The sequence below is a fragment of the Arvicanthis niloticus genome, chromosome 2 (assembly GCF_011762505.2).
Source record: "Arvicanthis niloticus isolate mArvNil1 chromosome 2, mArvNil1.pat.X, whole genome shotgun sequence".
NCBI classification, from domain to species: domain Eukaryota; kingdom Metazoa; phylum Chordata; class Mammalia; order Rodentia; family Muridae; genus Arvicanthis; species Arvicanthis niloticus.
Window position 1 is genome coordinate 1,190,235 of NC_047659.1, and position 8,466 is coordinate 1,198,700.

At 52.3% G+C, this 8,466-nt stretch overlaps 2 protein-coding genes and 2 non-coding genes across 5 annotated transcripts; 3 read left to right on the forward strand and 1 right to left on the reverse strand.

Annotated features, from left to right (window-relative positions):
• Nucleotides 1–175: 175 nt before the first annotated feature.
• Med22 (mediator complex subunit 22) lies at nucleotides 176–5,563 on the reverse strand. 2 transcript variants are annotated; one of them, XM_034495397.2, is made up of 4 exons: nucleotides 5,213–5,560; nucleotides 3,792–3,872; nucleotides 2,973–3,181; nucleotides 176–910 (listed from the first exon to the last, which is right to left on the reverse strand). In XM_034495397.2, the coding sequence occupies exons 1-4, from the start codon at nucleotides 5,333–5,335 to the stop codon at nucleotides 721–723; spliced, it is 603 nt and encodes a 200-aa protein (XP_034351288.1). In that variant the 5' UTR covers nucleotides 5,336–5,560; the 3' UTR covers nucleotides 176–720. The 2 variants fall into 2 exon arrangements, with proteins under 2 accessions (XP_034351288.1, XP_034351289.1); XM_034495398.2 differs by lacking the exon at nucleotides 3,792–3,872 and having other exon boundaries at nucleotides 5,213–5,563.
• Nucleotides 5,564–5,616: 53 nt separating this feature from the next.
• Rpl7a (ribosomal protein L7a) lies at nucleotides 5,617–8,466 on the forward strand. The gene is made up of 8 exons (XM_034495535.2): nucleotides 5,617–5,753; nucleotides 5,951–6,071; nucleotides 6,395–6,544; nucleotides 7,159–7,299; nucleotides 7,448–7,527; nucleotides 7,782–7,912; nucleotides 8,122–8,191; nucleotides 8,310–8,466. The coding sequence occupies exons 1-8, from the start codon at nucleotides 5,751–5,753 to the stop codon at nucleotides 8,412–8,414; spliced, it is 801 nt and encodes a 266-aa protein (XP_034351426.2). The 5' UTR covers nucleotides 5,617–5,750; the 3' UTR covers nucleotides 8,415–8,466.
• On the forward strand, nucleotides 6,244–6,317 carry LOC117704726 (small nucleolar RNA SNORD24). Its single transcript, XR_004606263.1, has one exon. It is a non-coding gene; the product is annotated as a small nucleolar RNA SNORD24 (small nucleolar RNA).
• LOC117704715 (small nucleolar RNA SNORD36) lies at nucleotides 7,641–7,711 on the forward strand. The gene has a single exon (XR_004606253.1). It is a non-coding gene; the product is annotated as a small nucleolar RNA SNORD36 (small nucleolar RNA).

The following is an 8,466-nucleotide window of genomic DNA, read 5'->3' on the forward strand; positions in this document are numbered from 1 at the left end:
ATCTGAGGTACAGGTGCTACAGTCATATAGCTTGAAGTAACAGCAGATTTTTCATTCATTTATTGTATGTCAAGGACTTACTAGATGCTTGGAGCCCAAAGCTATATGAGGAGGGACTGTTACTCAGGAACCCAAGGGCAATCTTGGACTGATCAGAAAGAAAGACAACAGCACAGAAAGCTGATGTTTTATTCAACGGTGTCGTCACAGAACTAGCAGGAGGAAATGGTGTGAGAACCCAGGCAGATGCCCTGGTTAGCTGCCTCTCACACAATCTTGCTTGGACTGTCAGCTGTGGCACAGACATTTATGTTCCAGGCACCAGGCAGTGGACAGAGCTGTATATAGAACCTGAGCCTAAGGATGGGTGACTGGACTTGACTAAGATCCACTGAATACCTCACAATTCTAAACAAGCTGAGCCTGTCTTCTTATCACCAGCCACCTTCCCTATTCAAGGTCTTCAATGGGACAAACTTCCACCTGGCAGTCAGGAAGGTAGCCACCTGCCTGTAAATAACTGAACAGGACTCCCCAACTATCACGGGGAACTAGCCCTGGCCTGGCCAGGTTCCTGAGGCTAAAGTGGCTGCTGATCTCAAAGTCCCCAAGGGAGCTAAGACTGAAAAAAAAACTAGGCTGTGGCAGGTATCCACAGGACTTCCCTTCTGATAAACTAGGGCTCCAGGGAGGACTACCCTGAGAGGTACCCCAAGAGGCTCAGGTGTGTTCTGTAGGGCCAGGGCCACCACCATGGGAGTGGACAGGGGCTGCAGACTGCAAGGGGCCAGCACCAGTCTCCAGGGACGCCAGAAGAGACGCCGAGAGGCCATCAGCAGAATCTGTGTCGAGGTCCAGCCTCCAGTAAGCTTCACAGAGAGGCAGGTCATTAGCTTCGCAGAGACTTGAGCTTTGCCAGCACAAGAAAGCCCCAGGAGTGACAGGAGCAGCAGAGGAAAGCAAGACAGATGCAGAGTTAAGAAATGAACGTCACCTGACTGCCTCCCCTTCTCCTCTGTGCTGGCCCCTATGATAAGCAGTCTGGCCACTCTTGCATCCAAAGATACTGTCAACAGGCCATGTTACTTAGGCAAGCTCTCGCCAATGGGCCACATGTCCTTCCTGACACAAGGGACTCTCCTTGTTCCTACCGGTCTCCTCCTACTACCCATCCCTTACCAGTAGGGTAGTGATAAGACTTTACAAAGCTCCTGGTGGCAGAGACCTGTTGCCATCCCTACCAGGGTCCTGGCCTAACTGGGTAACAGTCAGCAATACAAGTCTGGGCATTTATCTATATAACACTATTCTCATTCTATAGTTCTAAGCCCCCAAGCTTCATGCATTCTATCTCCCTATGTCACACAGGGAAAGCCAGAGTGCCATTATGCCTCAGTGGTCATGGCAGTGGTTACCTGGAGCACATCTGTCTCCACAGCTGTCTAATGTGCACAAGGCCCTCGCCTTCTCCCAAGCCTGCAGTCCCCAACAGTCTCTCAGAACTACCCAAGACAAAAGGAGTAGCATCCCCAGGAGAGTGGAAGGAAGGCAAAGCCAGAAGGAGCAAGCAGGTAGTATGCAGGCAAGAGTAGCCGTGCAGAGGGGAAGCTGGGAAGCTGGGCAGCTGGCGGTGGTGTGGGCACGAGGCTGATGGGGCAGACAAAACCTCCTGCCTCATCTACAGAAGAGCTCTGCCATTTAAGGAAATTCATGGCAGAGGGGCAGCTGCTTTACCATGGGAATATGAGAGAGGTGACTGCCCAAAGAGGACACGGGTCGTCCCAGAAACGTATGCAACGTGATGCAGAAGGACTAAGGCTTTGGAAACCTGGTGCTCTGGGTTCCTATCTGAGCAATTTATCCCCTCAACCCCCGTAGAAGGACTGAGTCATTGTCCCAATACTGATCCACCCAAGTGTCCGTGAAGCAGTAACAAGGGAGTGACATGAAGATGTGAAGGAACTCACCCTGGATGGGTATAAGTCTCTGCCATTTGGGGGTACAGTAGATGCTCCCACTTTTCTGCTAAGCTGACGAACACTAGAACCAAGAGTAACCCCAGAACCCTCTGGAGAACTTCAGAACTACGGAAGCTAGGCAGTGACACTAAGTCTAAGATGGGAGCAAGACCTAGCGCACACACCACGGCAGCACTGGACATCTGCAGCGCCTGTGCAGCTGCAGCAGCAGCAGCAGCAAACCTACCACCCGGGGAAGACAGGCTTCCTAGGGCAGGGCGCTGCTGAAGGGAACCTTAACTTCAAGCTAAGGGGGTGGGGCAAGGCCTCCATTCTCCAGCCTCAGTTCCCTACATATTTTACACTGGACTCTTGATTTCTCAAGGCCTCTCTGGATTGGAAAGTTTCAGATTTCAAGATTCTAAGTAGCCCTATGGAGAGCTAGGTGACAGACCCTAACTGCTGCTATCCTCTGGGACTACAACTGAAACAGGGCTTCCAGGTATCCAGGCCCAGGATTCAAAGCAACTCTGCTTGAGTTCCTTACTCCTCCTCCCCAGGGTTCCCATCTCTACACTACAGGTTGATGACATTCACATGAAACTGAATCTCCAAGCAAGCAGCAGGCAGGGGTGTCCCAGAAAGTGGACATTGTTATAGACCTGGAAGGCCACAAGAGGCCAATCCAGCCTTGACTGGAACATCTAGACAGAGATTTAAAGCAGTAAGGCAGAAACTGTGTTGCCCAGGAGGGCTTCCTCAACCCCTGGGGGATACCCTTTTCTGGCCAAAGCCGCCGACACACAACCAAGTCCTGTGTTTTCACCCCTCTTCATTGAGGGGAAGGCCTGAGCCCCCCACTGGTGGCTGGCTGTGACTGTCTGTCCGTCAATCAATCTAGTCAGGGGCTCTGCTGCCACGGAGAACTTGGAAAAACACAAGGCCATTGCAGGCCCAGGCTGGTCTGGGCAGGCATCAGGCACTGCCTGCATGGGAGTCCAGCCCTATTTGTACCTGGACGAGTAATACTCCTCCTCCAGCTCATACAGGTCAATGGAGACCTCATCCCGCAGGGTGATGAGTTTCCGATCACACTCCTCCTGCAGGGCTCGAAGCTGCTGGTTGCGCTGGTCGATGGCTTCATTCACGGATGGGAAGTCATTGAGGATCAGAAACTGCTTGAGGTCAGAAACCAGCTTCATCAGTGACTCACCAGCTCGGACCTGCACCATCATAATCAGGGTGAAATATGAAAAAAGGCAGAGACACTGGCCCTGCTCTGTGTAATTGGTGCTGGGCCAGCAGTACATTCTGGGAGTCTGTTTTATGTTCTGCAAAGAAAAATACTGCCCTGTACAGAGCCATCTGTGAGGACAGAGGCACAGCCAGGGAGGCAAGATCAGCACCTCCATGACCAAGTGGGCTAAGTTTGCTCATTTCAAGGAGTCTTCCTTCGACAACCACACTACTCACACCAGGTACACATTCCACTCAGAGCCAACAGAAAACTATGTCCTTGGGCAGTCACAGGCATATATCTGTGCCCCACAAAGCTGCTGGTACCCACTGCATAGACACTGACCTACTGGGCTTTCCCTGCAAGATCCAGAGGGGCTCACGTTTCACACATAACTCATTCAGCCATTTGCCTTCATGTCAGCTGCCTTCCTCCTCACTGCCAACACAGAATAGACAAGGCCAGCTGTCTAGTCTATTTAGCCCTCCTCCCAGCCCATGAGGGGCAATCTCCTAAGACATGCTCTGCCCACCTGACTGCTACCCCGGACTCCACCTACAACTCCTACATGGGTGTTTTCTGCCCCGGGCACTCACAATGTTGGCAGCTCGAACGTGCATCTCGTAATTGTCCTGCTCGCCCTGAGTCGCCCGTGACACCTGTGTCTCATCTTCAATCTGGGAGCAAATAACAAAGTCTAGAATCAACACATGTAGCAGCCACCTGGCTTAGCCTGGCTCACAGGAACCCAATAGCTAACAACCAACCCAACACCACTACCTTTCATGCCATTACCATAGCTTGTCTATCAGGCCTTCCTACAGACCCAGAACCCTACTTCCTATCTAGACAGCTGGCATATCCACTCCAACTCCTTCTTGTCCTCTGGGTGACAACAGATGACTACATGTCAAAAGGACACTGCCCAGTCTTTGAGATAGTTTACAAGAAATAATATGTTCAATAAAGGGCTAGAGAGATGGCACATACAGTTCAATTCCCAGCAACCACAAGGTGGCTCACAACCATCTGTAATAGAATCTAATGCCCTCTTCTGTCTTGCAGGTATACATGCAAATAGAGTGCTTAAATAAATAAATAAATAGAAAAGCCAAAAAAAAAAAAAGTACAATAAAGGATTCAAAAGACAAACTTTTTGATCTTTGTTTTTAAGGCAGGATCTCATGGAACCCAGTCTGGCCTGAACCATATAGTTTCGGATGACCCTGAACTTCTGATCCTTCTGCCGCCACTTCCTAAGTCCTGGCATTAAAAGGCTATGCAAACATCCGGTTTGTTCAGTGCTAGGGAACACAGGGTTTTGTGACTGCTAGGCAAGCAAGCACTTTATCATCTCAACAACATCCCCAGCCAAAAGTGGCTTTTCATGATCCCTCCTGGCTAAGCACCATGCTGAACAGTTAACTAAGCAAGGCTTCCTCACAAAGCCTCAACTGCCACTCTTAGCTTTTCAGGTGGACCAGCTAAAGACTGACACAGACCTCAGTGGGCTTGAGGCTTCTCAGAAATTACTTAAGAGCAGCAGTTCTCAACCTGTGGGTTGCCTTTCACAGGAGCTGCCTAAGACCATCGGGAAAAAAAACTGATATTTGCATTACGATTCATAGGAGGAGCAAAACTACTGTTAGGAAGTAGCAACAGAAATAATTTTATGGTTGGAGGTCACCACAACATAAAGTGTATAAAAGGGTTAAACTCATCAGTCATCACAAGAATCTATGGCACGGGTAAAACTCAGCCCAGGTGGCTAGTGCCCAGTAACTAACTAGAGCCCGGCAAGCGGGCCAGAGCTCCCTACTCTGCTCTACGTGCGCTTCACACTATTTGACTCTTCTATTTACCTGCTGTCCCATGACTTTTAACGCACCGTTCAGATCACATTCCTTTTGCAATCCCCACCCCTGTACGAGAGCCTAGACCCATGTACCCACGCCCCGGGGAAGTCAGTTCCGACTTCCCTGCCTTCTCTCACGGCTTCGGAACAGCAACCACACACCTTGGCGGTCTTGATGATCTCGGTGAAGTTGTCCATGATGGACTTGATGTCGTCTTTGAGCCGCTTGTTATATGACTGTAGCAGCGTCTCCTTGCTCTGCGGCAGGGCTCTCTGCTGGGCCATGGCGGGCCCTGGGTGACAGCCACAGTCGAGTCCGACCTGAACGGAGTCCGCAGAGCTGGGGATGGGGGTTTCCGCTACAACAGCTCCGTCCACGGGCACAAGCCCGGCAGCAGGCCCTTACCGCCAAGAAACAAAGCGCCCGCTCCTTCCCGCGGCTTTCGTTCTCTTGTCGCGTCTCCCGCCGCCTCTCGGAACCGGCCGAACCGCGCCTGGTCCTCCCGGCCTGGACTAACGCGCAGGCGCGCCTCCGCACGCCCCACCCCGCTCAGGCCCCGCCTCCTCCGGCAGAGTCTGGAGTGGGTCGCTGTCGCTTTAAATCCGAAATCCCGCGCAGGCGCCTGATCTCGCGATCTCCGCGGCCGCTTACTTATCACCCACAATTCCCTCTTCTTTCTCTCTCCTCCAGCCGCGCAAGATGGTGAGTGCCCGTGGGTCCCCGCGCCATCCGCCTGCATCCTCCACCCGCCGCCCCTGAGCGGCGTTCTCGGTCGCCCCTGACGCGTTGGGGACCCCTCGTGGGAAGGGAGCGGCAGCGGGCGGCGCACGGGGGACGACTCCGCTGCCCGATGGGACGGCGGAGGATACAGCCTCACCGGGTTTCTCTCTTCCGTCCAGCCTAAAGGAAAGAAGGCCAAGGGGAAGAAGGTGGCCCCGGCCCCCGCCGTCGTCAAGAAACAGGAGGCCAAAAAGGTGGTCAATCCACTGTTCGAGAAAAGGCCCAAGAACTTCGGCATCGGTAAGAAGTGGCTCCTGCGAGCCTGGGTTTCAGGGGACGCTGAGTGCAGCCTTTGGGGGTCCTGGGCTTATCCGTCGGGAGACCCGGCTCCCTCGTGAGCAGACGCAGGCGGGGTGCCTTCGAGGGCCACCCTGGCTTGCAGACGGCCACTGCGGATGCTTCGGCTGTCGTGTGCAGATGATGTGAAAGAATATTTGCTATCCGAAAGACGGTGATGACACTTGAACCACCAAGATCGCTGATGCGCCGACACCCTCAGTGCCTCGGGTGCAGGCCAGCATAGTGCAGGGGCCTCGGGTGCAGTGTCCCGCTTTACTTCCCAGGGCAGGACATCCAGCCCAAAAGAGATCTAACGCGCTTCGTTAAGTGGCCCCGATACATCAGGCTGCAGCGGCAAAGAGCCATCCTCTACAAGCGGCTCAAAGTACCTCCCGCCATTAACCAGTTCACCCAGGCCCTGGACAGGCAAACAGGTGAGGCTCTGTGCCACAGCCAGTTTGGGGTTTCCGGAGGTTGAAGCTGGTCGTGAGTTTGCCCTTATTGCAGTATGTAGCTGCCTTAAAACGGCTAAAGAGATACAGGTGGAAGGGGGGGGGTCCCAGTCCCTCCACTGGAAACAGGGTGTGGTGGGGAAGCAACTGAGGAAGGTGCCCAGGGTTGATCTGCTTCTTATCTGGGTACAGTAGGGTAGTTTTGTGGGGCGTTGTTGGGGAATCAGGGTCTGGAGTTGTGGAGCTCAGTATGTAGACAAGTTGGGCTTTGCGATTGCCGCCTCTGTCTCCCAGATGCTGGGAATAAAGGCATGAGCCGTGGTCCGAACATCATTAACATAATCTTTCGATGCCACGTTAGAATTGGGCTTTGCCGAGTAGCCCCAGACTCGGGAAGCTGCTTAGCCGGGCGGTGGTGGCACACGCCTTTAATCTCATAATCCCAGCACTTGAGAGGCAGAGGCAGGCGGATTTCTGAGTTCGAGGCCAGCTTGGTCTACAGAGTGAGTTCCAGGACAGCCAGGGCTACACAGAGAAACCCTGTCTCCAAAAACAAAAAAAATTCAAGCTTGGTGTCTAATTGAATATTTTTCCAGCTACTCAGCTGCTTAAGCTTGCCCACAAGTACAGGCCAGAGACGAAGCAAGAGAAGAAGCAAAGGCTACTGGCCCGTGCTGAGAAGAAGGCTGCTGGCAAAGGGGACGTCCCAACTAAGAGACCACCTGTCCTCCGAGCAGGTCAGTGCCCCCACCCTCAGGGAAAGGGAGGATGAGGAGGATATGTGTGTGACTTTCTTCACCTGAAATCTCTGTGAAGAGGAAGTCAGGTGGAGCTTCTTGTTTGACTGTAGCATCCCAAGCACTCAGACAAAGTTGTGTGTTCCAGGAGTCAATACAGTCACCACCTTGGTGGAGAACAAGAAGGCTCAGCTGGTGGTGATTGCCCATGATGTAGACCCCATTGAGGTAGGTGTGGGAGGTTTTTAAGCATCAAGTGCAGAGCCAGGGTCCTGTGGTGTTCTAGAAGGGTGGGGTTGGTTTGCTAAGTTTGAAGAACTGGGGGTGGATTTGTGTGGCTCTTGCAATGATGTGAACCTTTGACTGAAGTGACCTTGAAGTGTTAATACTGAGCTTTTTAACCCTGAGCATTTGCCACAAAGTATCAGTGTAGCTAGCTATCCCCTCTACCCAAACCACCTACAGCTCATGCTTGCTTCTAGCTGGTGGTTTTCCTGCCTGCCCTGTGTCGAAAGATGGGGGTGCCTTACTGCATCATCAAGGGAAAGGCCAGGCTGGGGCGCCTGGTCCACAGGAAGACATGCACCACTGTTGCCTTCACACAGGTTAACTCGTGAGTATTCAGGCTTGTCTCTAAACTTCCCTTTGCACCCACACCTTACCCTCCCAGGTTTGGGACTATTTGCCAATGATGGTTAAGAATTTCTTCACCTGAATCAAGTATGTGGTCATACTGTTGTCTGAGGCACAAAAAAAAGAGGGGGGGGGTTACCTACTCCTGCTTCTCAAACAGTAACACGATCTTTCTCATCACCTTCCCAGGGAAGACAAGGGTGCTCTAGCTAAGCTGGTGGAGGCCATTAGGACCAATTATAATGACAGATACGACGAGGTGAGCAGTGCTAACTGTAGCTTTGATACCCACTTAGAACCACTGTATATAATACTGGTTGATCTCTTCATTAGAGGGTAAGGTATCAGGCTGATGACTACCACTCTTGTTGTTTCAGATCCGCCGCCACTGGGGAGGCAACGTCCTGGGTCCTAAGTCTGTGGCTCGCATTGCCAAGCTGGAGAAGGCAAAGGCTAAAGAGCTCGCCACCAAACTGGGATAAAAATGTACACTTGAGTTTTCTGTACATAAATATAAAATTATCTTCCATCTAA

Bases quoted from the DNA above. Each gene is read 5' to 3' on its own strand.
- Med22 (XM_034495397.2), bottom strand. From the start codon at position 5,335: ATGGCCCAGCAGAGAGCCCTGCCGCAGAGCAAGGAGACGCTGCTACAG. The intron at 3,873-5,212 runs GTGTGTGGTTGC...ATTTGCTCCCAG, and splicing joins AGATCATCAAGACCGCCAAG to ATTGAAGATGAGACACAGGT. The intron at 3,182-3,791 runs GTGAGTGCCCGG...ATGATGGTGCAG, and splicing joins ACGTTCGAGCTGCCAACATT to GTCCGAGCTGGTGAGTCACT.
- Rpl7a (XM_034495535.2), top strand. The intron at 7,528-7,781 runs GTAGGTGTGGGA...GCTTGCTTCTAG, and splicing joins ATGATGTAGACCCCATTGAG to CTGGTGGTTTTCCTGCCTGC. The intron at 7,913-8,121 runs GTGAGTATTCAG...TCACCTTCCCAG, and splicing joins GCCTTCACACAGGTTAACTC to GGAAGACAAGGGTGCTCTAG.